Here is a 19448-nt window from a genome sequence, read left to right as displayed (position 1 = left end):
GGAATATTGGCCTGTTCTTGGGACCTCCCAGCAATGCCCCTAATGCATGGGTGCCTTAATGTACTTTATAAACTGTAAAGCACCATACAAAAGTCAGGTAGAATTGCAATTACAAGAGCTACCATAGAAAACTCTGGAAATTTCATTGCTAAATACTTTGTGGGTTGTTTTGCTCCAAACTCCTAGCTTAGGAGTAGAAATGTATGACTTCCCACTGGCACATCCTTCTCTCTTTGGACTTCAGCTGGTTCCCTGCATTATGGGACAGTTAGGGATCTGCTCTCATGATACGGTACCAGCTGTGCTGCTGTACTTTGGTCCTGGGGGAGACTGGTAGCCTAGTGGCCATGACCCTTGTGGGTCCAGGACGACCCTAGATAGCACATTGCCTGTTTGTCAAAGTTTCTGCTGCTCTAAATAATACTGTTTATGCCCTGCTGCCCTCCTATGTATGAAGAAGCTTCCAAAAGCAGGCAGGCCACATAGAGGTTAGCTTTTGCCACATGGATCGGAGGCTGGGAAGGGCTGGCTGCATGGGCTGTCCTTCAAAGACATGGGGTAGCACAGAGCTCATTCAGTTTATAGCCCGAAGGGATGGAACAGACAGTGGAGTTGTTCAGAAGGATGCTTTGGAAGGTCTTTAAAAAATTTTTTTACTTCACTTAATTAGATTCTTTAATTAAAGAATAATATATGATCAATGAAATAAGTCAAATAATATAGAGGTATAGAAAGGAAAAGTTAATAATCCCCCCCCACCCCCACTTCATAGCGAGGAAACCAATGCTAACATTTTGGAGTGATTCCTTCCATTTCTTTCTTGAAATGGGATCACAGCGTTCATATTATTCTGTAACTTGATTTTATAACCTGAGACTATCAAGGACATCTCTAGGTAGGTTGGTTGGTAGGTAGATAGATTTAATAACTTCACTGCTCCATAAAATGGATCAATTATTTGATAATTTCCCTGTTTGTGCATGCTTGAGTTGTTTCTTGTTTTTTTTGTTTTGTTTTGTTTTGTTTTTGTTTATGCCTATGCAAATAGGGGTCCAGTAAGCAGCCCTGTGCCTTTGGTTGTAGCTCTCTTACCCAACCTCTGCTTAACCAATTGGCCAGGTCAACCGTGGTTCTCCATCCCGTCTGTAAACACGCTGCTTAATACACACAGCACGGTTCTCCTCTAGCAGCCATTCCAGTCACCCTGCCCTGGGGTTTCTATTCCCAAACCCATTTATGTCGGTGGTATTTGGATTCAAGTTACATCTTCCAGTACTACATAAACCAATGAAATATGACTGCAAACAGTAATTGCTTCTATTATAAAAAACTTGAATGCTTTGGAAAGACTCAATGAAAGTGAGTCACTAAAAATTGTGCTGTCAAGTGGTTGAGACAACCATAAGGGACTTGGATAAAAACTGAAAAACGTCTTGAAAAAATGTGTAGGGGGAGTCTCTGCACACATTGCTTCCCAGGTGCTTTTAAAGTGCTAGCTCTACCCAGAGCCAGGAGTTTAGATAATGGCTTATGGATGTCATGTACACAAGAAAGACCACAGAGGACTCCAGACAGTGACTGACTGCACAGCCAGGGTCTCAGCATGGCATGGAAAGATTAGCCTGTGAGTGTCTATATATATGTGCTTTTTTCTCTTTTTCTTGGGATGGGGGTGGTAACAGCTTTGTTGAGATATAATTCACCTACCGTACAATTTACCCATGTATAGTATACAACTCAGTGGTTTTTAGTATATTCACAGAATTGCATAGCTATTACCACAGTCAATTTTGGAACATTTTTATCCCCCCATAAAGAAACCCCATACCCTTAGCCACCACCCTCCATTTCCTTCCCAATTCCCAACCCTAGGCAACCACTAATTTGCTGCCTCTACCATTTCTGGGCATTTGATTTAAATGGAACTGTACAACATGTGGCCCTTTGTTACTGGCTTCTTTTACTTAGTATAATGGTTTCAAGTTTCATGCCTGGTGTAGCATGTATCAGGGCTTCCTTTTTATTGTCAAATAATATTCCATTGTGATGGCATACCACATTTTACTTTTCTATTTATCAGTTGCTATACGTATGGGTTGTTTCTACTTCTTCATTATTATGAATTTTGCTGCTATGAATACTCATTTACAATCTTTTGGGTAGACATGAGTGTTCATTTCTCTTCAGTATATATCTAGGAGTAGAGTTGTTGGATCACACAGTGACTCAGTTTTGAGGAACTACCAAATGTTTCTCACCGAGACTGCATCATTTTACATTCCCATGAGGAGACTATGAGGGTTCCAATTTTTCCACATCATTCCCAGTACTCATTTTTATCTGTTTTTAAAATTTTATCTATTCTAGTGAGTGTGAAGTGGTATCTCATTGTGATTTTGATTTTCTTTTCCCTGGTGGTTAATGCTGTCAAGCATCTTTTCATGGCTTAATGACCGTTTTTGTCTTCTTTGGAGAAATACCTATTCATATCCTTTACTCATTTTTTAGATGGGGTTATTTGTCTTCCTATTACTGAGTTATAAGAGTTCTAATAGTTTCGTAATGTGTGTGTGTGTGCATGTGCGTGTACGTGTATGTGTGTTCCTTAGCTTTTCTGTAGGGTTTCCTATGCAAGATGATGTCATCTGCAAATAGAAATAGGTTTACTTTTTCTTTTTCAGTCTGGATACCTTTTATTTAATTTTCTTGTCTAATTGCCCTGGCTAGAACCTCCAGCATAATGTTGAGTAGAAGTGGTGAGAATGGATATCTTTGTCATGTTTGAGATCTTAGGGAGAAAACTTTCAGCCTTTAAGCATGATGTGAACAGTGGGTTTTCATGGATGATCTTTGTCAGGTTGGGGAAGTTCCCCTCTATTCCTAATTTGTTGAGTGTTTTTACCATGAAAGTGTGTTGGATTCTGTCACATGCTGTTTCTGCATTTAATGAGCTTAGCATGTTTTTTTGTTCTGTATTCTGTTGATATGATGTAGTATATTAATTGATTTTCAGGTAGTAAGCCAACCTTGCATTTGTGAGAGAAATCTCACTTGGTCCTCGTGTATAATCCTTCTCATGTGTTGCTGTATTTTGGTATCGGAGTAAAACTGGCCTCACAGAATGAGTAGGGAAGTGGTGCCTCCTCTTCTACTCTTTGGAAGAATCTTTGAAGAATTTGTATTAATTCCTCTTTAAATGTTGGGTTGCATTCACCAGTGAAGCCGTCTGGGCCTGGGCTTTTCTTTATTGGTAGTTTTTTAAATTACTAATTAAATCTCTTTACTTGTTATAAGTCTATTCACGTTATTCATTTCTTTTAGGGTCTGCCTTGGTACTTTGTGTCTTTCTAGGAATTTGTCCACATATATTCATTTTAAGTTAAAACAAAATGTTAAGTGCATATGTATCATTTATGTTAATGTGTGTGTGATTTCCTGCTTTAAATAACTTTTATTGAATTAACAAATCAACTACTGGTTCCAGAAAGGAAGTCTTCTATTGTATATCTGTAAGTACTAGTGTTTTGCTTTCACAAGCATGATTTCTTTCTTGCCCCTTGGAGCACTTTCACTTCCCTCTTCCTTCTCCCACACCATGGCCAACTTCTGGGCTTTCACATGGTATAAAACATATCATTCCAAGCTCTTAGGATCTTTCCCTTTGGTATGTCTTTTTCATTTCAACAACCCTTAATACTTAAATCACAACAGCCCATCACATTTTCCTTATCCTTTTAGATTTATCTTTATATAAGATGCCCTGCTCACTACTGTCTCTGTGTTCTTTATCTTTCCCTGTGTTGACATCTTTGGTTGAATTTTCATTTGTGGGAGTCAATTGTGGCTCTTTCTGTTGTACTCACTCTTCATTCTGATGTTCATTTTTGTCTGAGACCTTCAAAGTGAGAAGTTCTTGATGATGAGAGCATTATTGGAGGGGAAGGCACTTTTTTAAAAAAATTAGTTTTATTTAAACAGTTCCAACATTTACAAACACTCTATACCCCTAACCAGCATCTTCTCTGAAAGGACACTTGGTGAGCCAGTATGTGGAGGCCCTCCTGCCGTGCAATCACTTTCCTGATAAGCTTGCATTAATTTCTCAGAAAGAAGAGTGAGACCCTGAAGGGACAGCATGTTTAAGATCCTATAGGTAACTCCAGATTCATGGTCCCAGACTTCCTGGGCTCCTCCAGGCACCTCAGTAAGCTGCTCACTGCACAGGGGTGATGGGTGAGGGAACAAAAGCCAGTCTGTTGGCGGAGCTGTGAGCCCTGCCCCAGGACTGTGGCCTCCCAAAGGAAGGGGAGGGTCATTCCAGTCTGGGAAGCCCTGTACTTCCCTGAGGGCCCAGATAGACAAGCTCTCTTCCCTAGCTCCCATTTCCCCAGCCCCTATCACTGCTCTTAAATGTTAGTACCTTAGTCTTGATTTCTACAATGCTTTGTATGTTAACAATTTATGCAGTAAGATAAAATTCTAGATGTAACATTAGCTTTCCAAGAGGGTCCCAATTTTGCGTGATTGACTGATTTATTCACTCATTTCTTATTCACTTATTTGCTCATTCATTCACTGATTCATTCATTCATTCAGTTAGTCAGCAGGCATTTAATGAGTTTTACTATGTTAATGAGTTTAAGGGAATCAAAAATAGCAAGAGCAAGTCTTCCAAAGAACTCCTAGGTCCTTTCTTATTATTGTGAATCAGCATCTTGAGATAATTAACAGTTGTTGAAACTAATATAACTGAAATTATATATACATGAGATGCAAAGTGTTATGCCTATTGTCAGAATTCATAGAGCTGAATTCTTCTAATATGTTTTGGAAATAGTGGAAAAGACAATCTGATAATGAAATTCAATTTATTGATATAGTTTAGTGAAGAAAACTCTTTACCTCCAAAGTGTCTATAATCTCATTTATTTTATGTTATTTTTGCATGCATCTCATTTTTACATTTTTATGTTACATTATTTTCCTCCCCACTTATCTTATTGCCAGCTGCTTTCGCCTAAGAACCATCATCTGCTATTACATGCCTCTCCATTAAGCACTCACTCATTAACTTCCTCTTTCATTATTGTCACTTATTGTCTTATCTCTGGTCGCATGCCTTATAAAATAGAGCCCTTTTGAAAGCATAAATAGGGTGCCGTGCCTTTCACATACTGTGGGCTTAGTCACTACGGGCTTGTCCAAGGAGTTGGTAAAGGGTGCAGGCTGGTCGGGGTTATCACACTACCCCGGGTTGCCCCCAGGTCAGCCCAGGCTCACCAGTGTCTTTGCCTCTCCACTTCACCCCAGTGCCAGCCCAGCTTCCTACTGGGGTTCTGCTCTCTTTGGACCCCCAGGGAGAGCCACAACCTTCTGTGAGGCCTGAGTTCAGCAGAAACATCTCTGGGTAGTAAGTGCCACTTGTTGACCAGAATAGCCCCCATGAGTGGGCAAGGACTCTAAAAAGCTGGTTAAAGCAGACAGTCTTAAAAATGCATACATACCATAAGCATTTTATTTTGACTTGAAACATGCATGTATCTGCCAGTCATTTGATTTGGGGCTGTGGCCTTGTCTTTGATTATGGATCTGTTTGGTGAGTCAGGTTGTATTTCATAAATAAACTTCATGGAAATTGCACCATCTATTATTTCCAGATTCAGTTCCTTTAAAGTAGAGTGAGATGCTTAAAGCAATCCAAGTACAGAACTCCTGAGATGTTTATAATTCTTCTCCCTCTCTTACAGCTGCCTTGACAGCAATTTCTTCTTAGCTACTGTCTTTTGTTGAGTCTTTCCAAAGCATTCCATTTGGTTTCCACAGAAAGAGAAGCTCTTTCAGTCTGCATTCATATTTCATTAGGCAATCACAATTGTAACTAAAACTGGCATTAACCTGTATGGGAACATACACACAACCCTCCCTGGGGTGGCAGCAGCAAGTGGCAGGGCCAGAGAGCAGGAGGGGGCTGTGGGCATGACTCCAGGGTGTGGAGTGCAATGGAGAGGGCCAGCTCATCCGGTGGGTTGGCTAAGAGGAGGTCGATCAAGTAAACTTCTACAATGTTAATAATCCTCTTCTTTCTACCAAGTCTAAGAAGAGGTAGAGGAAGAAGGCTTTTCTTAGTCTTCATGGACACTCACAGTTGTGTGTGCTCTCTTCTGGAACCAGAAGAAGGCAGGAATGCTGGGAGTGTGGGTTCTGTTCCTGGTGAGCCAGGGAGGGGCAAGCACTGCTTTGAAGCCTTGAGGCAGGGGTAAGTGTGGGAATTAAGGGGTACCTGGAACTCCCAGCTTGCCTGACCCCTGGCTGTTCTCACTTCCCATCCCAGATATGGAGGGGGCAGACCCCCGCCCCCCCAATCAACCGTCTCAGTCCCTTGTCTATGGACCCCTACCAGCCAGCCCTGCCCTCTATCCACTACCCCCTCCCCCATGCCAGGACATGGAGGTAGAAGAGTTCATATTTTTCATATTTATGGCATGGGCCTATGTCATATGGTGTCTTGGCATCTGAGTCTGTGACTGATAAGTGGTGTTTCTTGGTTCAACCATCAGGCCAAGAGGGAAGAGGGGACTGAGACTCAAGGGTCAGTGACATGCTCCCAGTCGTGTGAGCCCCTCAGTGGTCAGGCAGGGTGCTTGATGCCAGGTCCTCTGACTTCTGGACTTTTCTGTCTGCCCTGGGAGAGTGGTCCTAGGCCAGGCAGCCCCTCTCATCCTCCCCCTACCTAACAACCCAACTTCTAGATGTGCCCTTGAAGGGCAGCACCCACACAAGTTGGGATCTCCTGCTCTCCAGAGCAGACATGGGTGAAGGGGCTTTTCTGTAGCAGGGTATGAAGTGCACTCTCCTACTGTGTGGTTGAGGGGACCTGGGCACCAGTGGAGGATACCAGGTGTGTGGGTACCAGCATCTCTCCCCTCTGCAGGCCCCCCAGGTGCTGGATTGCCACATGGATCCAACAAGGGAGTTGCAGATGGCCCCAGGCAGTCTGAGCCCCTTCAGGAAGAAGGGACAATTCAGAGCCCATTTTCTACTCCTGGCATCAAGAAGTGGAGTTTTCACTTTACATCAGGCAGTAAATGTATCCTCACGAGGCTATGCGGCACAGCCCAGGTGGGGGGAGGGTGTGGGCTGACCAGGGGGTTTCCGGTGTCAGGGGCATTTCCGGTGGAACTCCTGGACGAAGGGACAGAATGTGCTTGGTATTTGGGCTTGTGATGGAAGACAGTTTGTTCCAGGATCAGGGAGGAGTTTCTTAGCACTTGTTGCTTCGTGGGGAGGGAAGCTGGAAGCTAGGTAGGATTCAGTGAGCAGGGGCCACGGCGTAAAGACACGGGAGAAACCTCATCAGACTGGTTTAAAACTACCTCTGCTTGTGTTCTAGTTTGCTAATGCTGCAGAATGCAAAACACCAGAGATGGATAGGCTTTTATAAAATGGGGGTTTATTTGGCTATACAGTTACAGTCTTAAGGCCATAAAGTGTCCAAGGTAACACATCAGTAATCAGGTACCTTCACTGGAGGATGGCAAATGGCGTCCAGGAAACCTCTGTTAGCTGGGAAGGCACGTGGCTGGCGTCTGCTCCAAAGTTCTGGTTTCAAAATGGCTTTCTCCCAGGACATTCCTCTCTAGCAAGCTTGCTCCTCTTCAAAACATCACTCACAGCTGCACTGAGTTCCATCTCTGAGTCAGCACGTTTATATGGCTCCACTGATCAAGGCCCACCCTCAATGGGTGGGGCCATGCCTCCACGGAAATATCCCATCAGTTATCGTCCACAGTTGGGTGGGGCACATCTCCATGCAAACAACCCAATCCAAACATTCCAACTTAATCCCCACTACTATGTCTGCCCCACAAGACTGCATCAAAGAATATGGCTTTTTCTGGGAGACATAATACATTCAAACCCGCACAGCTTGCAGAAAGGAGAGCGGATCCAAGAGGAAGAATATCAAACCCAAGAGGCACATTTTCGGCACTCATGCAAATGGGAGATGAACGGGCTGCACGGAGGCCCCACTGCAAGGCGGGGTCCTTTTACCCACTCAGCAAATGCTTACCGAGCACCTGCTGTGCACAGGCCCCAGACTGGGCACCCCGATGGACCCTAGATGGTGAGGGCCAGTTGGCTAAAGGAGTGACCCTTGGGATTCAACACAATTACTAGGGGAGTTGGTTGCCCAGTGTAGAAGGCTGAAGGAGCAAAAGGGAGTGCTGAGGATGTCCGGAGATTCACAGCTGCAGGAAGCAGCCTCTACCCCCTAACGTTGGGAGAACAGAAGGAGGAGGAGTGGGGAAGGTGCAGGCCGATTTGCAGGCTCCTCGCTGGGGAGGCTGAAGAGCAAAAGGTAAAAGGCTCTGCATGGAACAAGCCGCGTCTGAGATCCTTCCATAAAGCTAGCCAGCACAGTGTTGGGAAGGCAGTCTGGAGCTTATAGCAGATGTGGAGCCTGCTGTTCAACCTTTAAAAGGCCTCTGGCGTATGGCGACGTCTACTCATTTAAACCTGCTAATGGGATCACTTTGGAGCTCTTAGGCTGTCTAGTAAAAATGCCTGTCATTTTATTCCTAAGGGAATTGTACCTTAATGGGAAAGTGGTTTGGGCTTTCGCATTTCATTCATTCTGCTTGAGCAAGTTGCTGCTTTTCCTAATTCCTGATAGAGACTACAATATTTCCCTCTGAGATTTCAAGGCCATCTACCCTAGTCCTGGCTACTAGCTTTGTGCAGTAACAGCTTTCCAGAGGTAGAGGGGGACAGACACACATCGGACCTGCTCATTGCTGTGGATTCACTTCGATCTCAGACAATTAACAAACAAAGCCACAGGACAGATCAGCTGGAAAGGCAGTGAATGTGCTCAGTGTGTTATAATGACCAAGGCTACACCGGAGCCCATTGTAGTGTGACTGGGTTACATGTTTAGACATGGCCCCTCTTTTCTCCATCAGGCCAGAGCCCTCTGATTTCTCAGCCTTTGACTGTATTCAGAATCCCAACCTCAGACATCAGCTGTACTAGTGCAAACACGTTCCACTGTGAGTCCTAGCCTCAAATACACTGCAGCCTGGCTTCAGGACCCTCACTGGCTCCCCAGTTTCCCCAGTATTAAGAATCGTCATCTAAGGCCTGATCTAGTTGCTTTTCTTAAACACATCTTTCACTGACTCACCCATTCTTCTTGAGTCTGGAGTGCCTTTCCACAAGCCTACCTGCGGAAATCTTTCCAATCCTTCCACACCTGTTTGAATGTTTTCATTATCCCTTCGTGGAGCCCAACATTCATGTCTTTAAAGCTTTAAACTTTACCTCAGTTTGCTCAAGCAGCGTATCAGCATTTTAAGCCCACAGACTGGTCTGGATTCATGGAGGATTGCTTTCCCCTCCGAGCAGTGTTTTACAAAGAGTGCAAATTCCCTTGAACTGCAAAATATTAATAGATATTAGGTGTCCAAAAGGGTCCCTATTTAAGTATGTGAGAAAGGTTGGGTTAATGAGTTAAACAAAGTTAAACGGACTTTTCAATGCAGGCCTTCCCAGAGCCTTTAATATACTAATATACATTGCAGTACTCCAAGAAGGGAGTATAATATGAGGCATTTCCCAAATTTATTTTAATTATAGTAAGTTTTTTCTTTTTTTTTTTCAAAAAAAAGAAAAAAAATCCCTGTGGGTCTGGAGTTTTGCCATGAATACCCTTTGGAAAATGCTATCTCAAACCCTGGAGGTCAGACACCCTTCTGACTGCAGTTTTCTTGAGTAGTATACCCGGAACCAGGCTTAGTGGTATGTCTTAGTTTCCCAGCCGCTATGACAAATACCGCACAGTGGGGTGGCTTAAAATACAGGAATTTACTGGCTTGTGCCTTTCAAGCTAGGAGATATCGGCAAGGCTTGCTTTCCCCCAAAGTCTGCCTCTTTCTGGTGTTGGCTCCCCACAGTTCCTTGGGTTCCTTGGCTTATAGGTCTGCCTCCAATCCCATGGCCTTGTCCTCTCCTTTTTAGCTTCTGTGACTTACAGGTTCTCTTTATGAGTCCTTCTCTAATAAGAATTAAGGCCCACCCTGATGCAGCTGGCCTCACCTTAAATAACATCTTCAGAAGGTTGTGTTTATAAATAGGAGTGCAGACTACGATTAAGAACGCGTTTTGCTGGGGCACATCAGTCAAGCCACCACCTGGTAGGAAGAAAATCACAGACTTCCCAGGGTGTATTTTGGCTCAGAACTCAGGCTCTCCGTGTAAGGGTGTGGGAAACCAAAAACGATGAGGCTTCTGAAGTGAGGCATGCCTCGTGGAGCTGTCTTTTCAAAGGGTGTGTTTAACCGTCTTGGCTTGATGGATTAAATTGTATACATTCAAAACCTGGTAATTACAGCTTATGTATAATCAGCTTAATTAGACACAAGCCACACAAGCTGTCCCAAATAACTCTGACTCGTTCCGTTTTCCAGTTCCTTCCACAGAGGTCCCTTTCTGCCAGCGCGGCCTGCCTGACGCCTCACGGCACCATTCTCCATCAGACCCTGGACTTCGACGAGTTCACCCCTCCCATCCCGCCCCCGCCATACTACCCCCCGGAGTACACCTGCACACCCACAAGCGACGCCCAGAGGTGTGTCTCTCCTTTTAGGCCTTGAAGAGGAGAAACCTGGAAGTTGAAATAGCCATGCTGCTTCTCAGGGGAGAAGTGGAACAGTGAAGACCAAGAATAGGAAAGCAGGTTTGATTAGGGAGTGGGGAGCGAGAGGTGAAAAGGACATTTCTATTGGCATTTTTTAATGTAATAAAACAGAAGGCCTCTCCAGATGAGAGTAGCTCTATTATGTTCTAATTGAATGCAGAACTGCTATCAAATTATAGTCATTCATACGGCATGTAAAATTTAATTAAAGATTTAATCGGCCGTGTGATTATTTTAATTTCAATGGACAGGGCCCTAGCGTTTATTGAAAATGTTGCTGTCGTTCCAGAGACAAAAACAAATAGGCTTTTATTTCACAAACATGACAAGTATTCTGGGGGAACTTCTGATGAGTGGCATTCTGGTGGCTCTTAGAGAATGACGATGCCATGGTTCTGCCGTTTCAGGGGCCTGCACCTGAACCTCACTCCCTCTCCGTTCAGCACTCTGTATGACGTTGCCATCAACAGCCCCGGCCTGCTCTACCCTGCTGAGCTCCCTCCACCATACGAGGCCGTGGTGGGTCAGACCCCTGCCAGCCAGGTGAGGCCTGGGGCCCTGACAAGACCAGTTCCCAGGGGACTGTCCCGGGCCTGTCTGTACCTTGAGAAGCTGCAGTGGCAGTGTTTGCATTGGTGGCGTATGCAATGCCATGACCATCCTGAACTGAGGCCCGCTGGGTGCCAGGTGCTGTGCATTTGCATCTCTTTAAGACCTTCTGCAGTCCTGTGGGCTGCTGGTCTTCTTAGCCCTGTGGTCGAGCTGAGGCAGGAGGCTCAGAGGACTAGTCAGGGGTGCTGCAGAGCAGCCAGCCAGGCTGGTGGGACCTTGGCATTTTCCCCTGGGCCTCCTGCCTCAGCTGCTGTGACTGTGCATGGCAACACAGGTGTGTCTGGACTCAGCACTGGTGGGTGTGCCTGGATCCCTGGACATTCCAAATCAGCACCCTGGGGCCCTCCATTACATGCCACAAGAGGGGACTTCTCAGCCCTCATCCTCAGCTGGGGAGGGAAGAAAGCAGTTCTGGATCCCCAGCCTGGCCTGGGCCTTGGAAGTACATCGGCTTCTGAGTTTCAGGTGTCTGCCAGGAACACTGGGCACTGCCAGGAACTCTGACACTGTCACAGTGCCCGACACCTACAGGCACTCAATGTATGTCCTGAGCCGCAGTTTCCTCATCTGTAAAATGGGATCATGATAGCACCAAGCTCTCAGGTGAAATGGGAAGATGCGGGTAATGTATCCAGCCCAGGCCTGTGGTAAGTGCAAAATTCAGTAAAGGCAATGACTTTTGTTGGAGTTACTGTCATTATACTCATCATCACTGAATATTGAATGACTAATGAGGGCTGGGCTGTAGCCAATTCCGAGCCCTAAACACCAAGCCCAGGAGAGTGGACGGAACAATGACCAGAGTATCCAAAGGGCTGCCTTACTGCTGTGCCATGGGCAAACCCCCTTTGGTCTTAATAGCAACTGTGGGGGCTGTCCTGACAGGCCACCCAACCTGATGCACAGGCAGACACTTTTCCGAGTCACTTTTTTGAGTCAGTCATTGGTACAGACGAGCTTAGCTCAGGCCTGGCTGGCTCCCCCTCTCCCTGCTGACCCCCATACAACCTACTCTGGCCCAAGTGCAGGCACCCTGCCCAGACCTTCAATGGCACACCTGTGCCTTTGCACTGCCCCTTTTAGAACCTGAGGACCCACTGGGTGTGTAGCCCGGGGCCAGGGCTGGCCCTTTCCCAGCCACCCTTTGAAGAAATGCAAACTGCCAAACAACCACTGGGCATGTTGTATTATCACAGCATCCCACTTGTTCTCCAGGCCATGAGGTGGTGGGACAGATATTCAAATATTGAGAATAGTAGGCATGACTTCTTCTGGAAGCTTCTATGGCATGTTCAGATGGGATTATTAAATCCTTAGTGCATGTAGATGGAAATATTTGCGATAGGAATTTTGCCTTCAGTGGTGCCTAACAGTTGAGCACACTGCTTGTGGGAGGGGCTGCTCATCACCCATTCAGCCCCGGGGAGCCCGCGGCCAGCGGGAAGGTTCCCAGGGGTGCATGGGCAGGCCTGGCCCGTCACAGCTGCTTTCCCCCGCAGAGGGTTCAGGCTGCCGCCATATTCAGGGGCTTCTGTCTCAGTTTAATATCCAGGGCAGGCTTGTTAGACAGGACACACAGCCAAAGACCCTTGGTCCCTTTCCTGTCCCTAATAGAAACAGATGTGTGGAAGCTACTTGTGAGGGAAGGAATTCTGTAGTGAAGAGGAAAAAGTGCCACTGTGAAATCTCATTTCTCAACTCATAACCATTGACATTCTCTTGAATAGTTTCAAAAATTGCCCTGACCAGGGAACTCCGCTTTCCTGAAGAAGTTTATTTTTCTTCATTAGCAGCCTGTAGCTAAATGTTTGGGATAAAAACAGCTCAAGTCAGTATGATCAATGAATGAATGAAAAGCCATTTGTGGTGATAACAGTCCTGTCAGTGCTCTGGGCAGGGGCTGGGTCTGTACTTGGGGGGCTCCAGAAGGATCTGTGAGCTGAGCCCTCCAGCTCGGCAGGCATGGTCAGCCAGCTCGGGGGATTGGCCGGGGTGCTTCTGGGAGGGGGATCAGCCTGTGTGAAGGCTCAGAGGGTGGGAGGGTGTGGCATGGCCAGAAACAGCAGTCCCCGCAGGATGAGCCTGTGATGAACATGAGGTCAGCTGCAGGGTCTCCCCGACCTGCCAGGTGGTCCATTCCTTTACTTGGAACAGTGGGGAACCAGCCTGCGGCATCAGGCAGGGTTTGGTGTGATCAGTGCAACTGTCTGGCTGCATGGGGTGGGAGGTGCAGATAGGCAGAGGGTGCCAGGCCTGAGCCAGGACAACTTTGGGGAGCAGGAGGGTGGGGGTAGGAGGGAAGGGTGAGAGAGGGCAGCTGACTAAGAAAACCAGGGGAGGCAGGTCTGTTTGCTCATCCATCCTACAGATGTTTGCTATGTTCCTACTCTCTGCCAGCCTGGGCCTTGGTGCCAGGAACCCAGAGATGGGAAAAGCCAGCTTGGTGAGCACCCTTCATGTGGGTCCTTCAGCAAACATAGCATTTCAAATGAGACCAGTGCTACCAGGGAAAGCTGTTGGCTGCTTGGAGTCCTGGTGACCCAGAGGACCCGAGAGGCTACAGTGGAGCTAGGGTCTGCTGGAAGCTAAGGAGGGGAGTTGAGGGAGAGCACTGCAGGCCAAGGACCAGCACGTTCTAAGAGCTCACAGTGGGGAGGGGGTCCAAGCCTGGTGCCTGCAGGGACTGAGGGGTCCCAGGGTCAGGGCTGGAGGGGAGCCCAGGCCAGCAGCACCTGGGGCAAGGGGGAGCCCTGGACGGTAACTGAGGAGCCTGAGCATGCATGCGTGTTGGAGTGAAGTGAGCTAGGTGGAGGCTATCCACTTATGAGTGGCTTCCTGGATTCCAAGTGAGTCCCCTGGGCAGTGGGTTGGGTATGTTCAGGACCTTGGAGAGAGGTCACGGTTAGACAGAATCAGGAGGTTGGGAAACCAGGGAGGGAGTGAGGATGCCAGAGGAGAGGGAGCTTGTCTCCAATGGAGCTGAGGGTTGGGTAAAGGGGTGCCCACAGCAGGCTACAGGGCAGGCCGAGCCTGGATGGGGTCCCCAGCCACCTGGATTCTCAGGGACTGCCCCAGAGGCTGTGAAGGGGTGACCCCACCTCCCACTCACTGGGGGCTGCTGGCGTCCTTGGCAGGAACCACTTCATGAACCCTGGGGTAGAAGCCAGGTTGTATCTGGTAGGGGGTGGTAAGTGAGGGGGACAGATGGGGGAGCAGACCAGGGGTTTTAGACCTGAATGTGCTTCAGAATCCCCTGGGGAGCTTGTCAAAATACCAACTACTGGGCCCACACCCAGAGTTTCCCAGTTTTGGGAGTGCAGGGAGCTAAGAATTTGCATTCCTAACACCTTCCCAGTAGCTGCTGCTGCTCCAGGGACACACTTGGAGGACCAGCAGACTAGGCCATTCTTTCAAGATATTAGGCAAAGAGGAAGCAGAGAGAAGACAGGAGAGTGGGCAAAGAGGGAAGAGGGTATGGGGCTTGGAGGATGTTACAGAGCAGATGGAGGAAGGGCCGTCAAAGGTGGGGGGTGGGGTGCCAACCCAGGGGCAGGGACACCGATGGAGAAAAGCCCCTGTCAGGGCACGAGGGGTGGGCCCAGAGCACAGGGAGAGATGAACAGATGGATGAGGCATGCAGGTGGGCAGTGCTGCCCTGTAACCAGTGGCTGTGCGAGGCCCACCTGAGAAGGCCACAAAAGCCTGCAGGGGTGTGTGAGGGCTCTGTTCCATTGCCATAGCAGAATTCCTGTTCAGGGGCCAACTTGGGGTTGGCTTCACACCTTCCCTCCATAAGCCCCTTGCTCCCATTTCCAGAAGAGCCCTTCTGAGGTATGATTTGGAGATCTGGGAGCCTCATACTGTGTGGTGTCCTGGGCACCCATCCCTCAGACCATGGCCCTACCCAGACCCCTGCACCTGGAGCCCTCGGCCTTCTGCACAAGGGTCCTTCCTGCTGGAAAGTAGCTTCTGGATTGGAGTGTGGCATTCAGTGCACCACACCACATTTGGACGCTTGAAAGATATTTCATTAGTGTTTCATCACAATTTTACTCTAGCTTTCTGAAGAATTGTTTTTTCTGAAGAATGGGCTATACCAAAAGATGGCGATACTGGTTCTAAGACTAGTTGAAATCCTTCCCAATGAATTCTCAACCTTGGGATTTCTTCCCCAGAATTTTGGTGAGAAAAGCTTTTAGGTCAAAGACTTGTCTCTCATTAGCTTGCGTTTGCTCAGAAGCCTCCAGTTTACCAGATTGGCACAAACACTATCTGCTGGAGAATGGCCGGCCATCGCCCACCCCCTGTCTGCACTGCTGCCTTCTGGGCCTGCCTGTTTGGGGGGCTGGAACCACATCTGGTGATCAGGGACTGCTGTAGCTCCCCCATCCCCAACCCCCAAGAGGCAGCCTGTGCCTTACCGGGCTGATTATCTTTGACCCCAGAGGTCTACGAACACTTTTCAATTCCACAGACACCTCTTAGAGTCTGGAAGTCAGTGAAATCCATTACCTTGCACAGAGGGAAGGCTGTGCCCACCAGCTGCACCATCCCCTGGGGTGGCCCGTCTGGACCTTTCCACATAGCAGGGAGCTTCCCCCCTTTTCCCTGGGTGAGGAAGAGGTTAATTGCTTCCCCTTGTTAGGACACATGGCATGTAAATTACCTATCAGCTCTTCTTAGGATAATGAGAGGCAGGCAGACTGACAGACAAGCAAAGCCTGTAGTGTGCAAGACTCTTTACAGGGGCTGGAGACAGCTGTTCATCTAGAAGATATTTATAATACACTCCTGGATTGAGGGTGTTCATTTTGACCCATTCAGCCATATGGAATGTTCCAGTCCAATTTAGTTTGAGACATGGTTCTCTTCCCCATAGTCTGAGACTCCTTTTCAGTAGGATCGCAAGATGAGAATTTCCTTCTGTAGCAGGAAAGTTTTTGAGAATGGACCAGTTTGATATTCCTGTTTGAATGAAAAGCTTGTGTTCCAGTGACCATTTACAACTGTGCTCTACCCCATGGATCATGGAAGGATGGGTTGGTCAGAATCCCTTTCCTGGGAGAACCAGCAGTTATCCCTAAACTGCTTTGGGACTTCAGAGGAAGAACTAGGCTTGGGAGTTTGGGTAGGATTAGGACATGCAAACAAAAGAGAGGTCACCCGAGGCAAAGGGCACAGCCTGGCAGGCTTGGAGCTGGGAGAGCACAGAGCCCTGCTTGTGGGGCTTCAGGCACACAAAGAGGATTCACTAAAATATTTTGGGCTGCAGACTTTATGATCTCCAGTTATCAAACCACAGACGGTCCTTTGGCCTATGGGGTTGGTACAATCCACCTGTGCTAGAGGAAATTCAATTTGGTGACAAGCTGGTGGATGGAAGGAAACCTGAGACTTGGAGAGGAACCTCACCCCAGGTACAGTTAACCTTGAATTCTAAAGGGTATTAGTTATATTTTCAAACTAAATGATCTTTACATTTAAAAATCTGTAGGCAAAGTATCTTCAAAGATTGCCTTGAGGCACTAGCCAAAAATCTTAATTCATGGTTCTCATCATGGTAAAGAACAGCTCTTTATAAATGATTGACCTCACTTAGGAAATAGGGTGTAATTTCTATGCAGAGTGTCTTAGCCTCAGAACTTTCTTTAAAAAAAGTTTCGTGCAGGGATACTGGCTTAGTTGCCTAAATGCCAATTGATTTTTTTCAATTACTGAGACAGGTAAAAATATCCAAGAATGAATATGTGCAGGACTTTGCATGTCCCATGTTCAGTTATTCACGCAGCCTCACCTTGAAACAGTTTTCTCACCACCTGTCCTTCTGCAAGGAGCTATGTTTATGAACCTTCACTACTAAGCTCAAATTGCAACTGAAATTCTGTGCCACAAATATGTTTCTTCTCCACCTTTTCTGCTGCCTTTATATTTAATTGAAAATGCTATGTGAACTGAAAAGCTATTTCCCCCCACAGCTTTAGTGTAGTAAGGTGGCTTTTGACGTCATAGAAGGCCAAATTCAAATTAAACCCTTGACACCTGCTTGGGCAAGGTGATAGATGAGCTCTTGGGAGCTGTCGACCCTTGGAATCAAATTTGACAGGAAGCCAGAAGGAAGCTGCAAGTTAGGAAATGAGTCCAATTTCCTCCTGACCTTGTCTCGGTGTGTATTTTATTCCTTTTCTTTTATTTATATTTCTTTATTAACAGAGGCCTTTTTCAGGCAGCAGGGTTTCGAAGTTGCCACCAATCCCACAAAAAGAAAAAATCAGGTTAGATTCAGGAAGACAGTTATGGAAGGAAACAAAGCTTTAAGGCACTGTTCTTTTGGTGTGTGATTCAGCAAAAGATGCTTGACGAATATTTCCAAAACTGATTATTGGTTTCTAGGGATGACAGTGAAAAAGAAGGTAAGCACCAAAGATGGTATAATTTTCTAGGGCCAGATTCCTTCCCCAGCAGAAATCAGACCCCAAAAGAGAACACCATGAGGACAATGTGAAGGCAGAAAACATGTTCAGTGTTATTTTAAAGACTATAAACAGGATCAAAAGGAGCATTTTGGGGGTGCTCTGTTCCACAGACTGCTGCCCCATGGCTCGTTCTTTGCTTCCCCCTGTGATTCTCTCTCTCTCTGAACCACTGTCCCCACCCTCGCCCTTCCCAGCCAGCCACGGGCTGCAGGGATCAGCTCACACCCTCTGTGTGGGTATGAAAGCCATAGCCCTGAGCACCTGCCAAAGTGCCAGCCTGGTTTATGAAAGAGAAGCAACGAACCAGCTCTCGGATGGAGATGGTGGGGAGATAGAGGGAGGCAGACGTGTCATTACCTGAGCTCACCGCTCCTTCACCGGCCTCCCCCGGAGCTCATTATTTGGAAGCGTGCCCTCAAAGCAATTCTGGAATAGCATGCGGACTCAGAAATTGTGTTTTGAAGTAGCATAGGGGCACATGGTAGTGGGCACGTGCTTTTGAGATAGAGCTCACCTCATGCAGCTCCCTGGCCTTTGTGCGAGGCTGTTATGTCCCAAAGCACAGAGATTAGAGCTCCTGGGCTCGCCAAGGGCCACCCTGGGGAGCCAAGAAGGGGCAGGGCGAAGACAGGGATGAGGGGGTGGCTTCCCTCTCCTCTCTGGTGCCTCCCAGTTCAAGAAGAAAGCTGCAAAAGCATGTTGATGGTCAGACGTGCTGCACACTTCAGCTGCCTGTCCCACCAAGATGGGGGTCTGGGGTGCAGCCCCCAAGTGGGCTTGAGGCCCTAGGGTCCTTGTTCATGCTGGTACAATGCCCCATGGTGGGCACCCGACCCTGTGCCTGAGCTCAGGGCAGGAGGGTGCCTCGGGAGCATCTGTTAAAACAAAAAAGCAAAAGAGAGGGCGATCGCAAGCTCTGGAGGCATTTGGGAGCTCCTTCAGGTGATAACCACTTATTAAATGCCCGTTCTGTAGCCAGACTGCGCTGGCACAGAACAAGGGTGGGTCTCGTGACTTTATGCCCCTATGGATTATCCTTCCTGGCATGGGAGCTGGGAGGTAAGAGTGGGCCAGAGACGGTGGTGGAGGGAGGGCAGGGGCTGTCCTGCCTGGGTGCTGTGACCCCGGTTCCCAGAAGTGGAAGGTGAATGGGGTCAAGGTGGCCCTGGAGGATTCTCAGGGAGTGGGGGCAGGAGCTCTGATGGTGAAAGTGCTTGGCAAGCGTGCCTCACCCCCACCCACCCCGTAAGCTAGGGGAAGATGGTGGACATGGCAGTGCACATCTTGCCATGCTTCTTTCTGGAAGACAAGATCAAAGTTAGCCTTTATGCCTGGAAGCTGCTGAGTCATGCTTCCTCAGACTACAGGAGCTCGAGCCCACAGAAGCGCCACCTGGATGCTTTGTTTCTTGCTGTAGGTCACGAGTCTAGATCAGCAGGTGACCGAGTCTAGCTCGGAGGACCCGAACGCCACGGCCGGCTTCGGCTCCCAAGGTAATCTCACTCCTTTCTTTACCTGAAGTGATAAATCTCTAGTTTTCAAATGGCATTTCCTCCTCCTCCTCTTCTCTTTTACCCCCACCCCCAAAACCTCCCTCCTACCATATCTTACACTTTAAGGGGATGGAATTTGCTATAGCCTTTCTCTTTAACCACCATATAAAGGCT

At 47.5% G+C, this 19448-nt stretch overlaps 1 protein-coding gene across 4 annotated transcripts in view; it reads left to right on the top strand.

The window, feature by feature from the left end:
• FAM189A1 (family with sequence similarity 189 member A1) overlaps nt 1-19448 on the top strand; it is a 496302-nt gene that overhangs the window by 462994 nt on the left and 13860 nt on the right. For 3 of the 4 annotated variants that reach the window (XM_037832874.1, XM_037832873.1, XM_037832872.1), the window contains 3 exons: nt 10467-10627; nt 11104-11239; nt 19199-19274. In XM_037832874.1, the coding sequence (XP_037688802.1) occupies nt 10467-10627; nt 11104-11239; nt 19199-19274 (373 nt within the window). The remainder of the gene's footprint in view (nt 1-10466; nt 10628-11103; nt 11240-19198; nt 19275-19448) is intronic. The other variant, XM_037832875.1, reaches the window with a different exon arrangement.

Source organism: Choloepus didactylus, chromosome 4 (genome assembly GCF_015220235.1).
Source record: "Choloepus didactylus isolate mChoDid1 chromosome 4, mChoDid1.pri, whole genome shotgun sequence".
In the NCBI taxonomy this organism is placed as follows: Eukaryota; Metazoa; Chordata; class Mammalia; order Pilosa; family Megalonychidae; genus Choloepus; species Choloepus didactylus.
The sequence above is the reverse complement of the archived record's forward strand: the minus strand, read 5'-3'. Positions and strand labels throughout refer to the sequence as shown.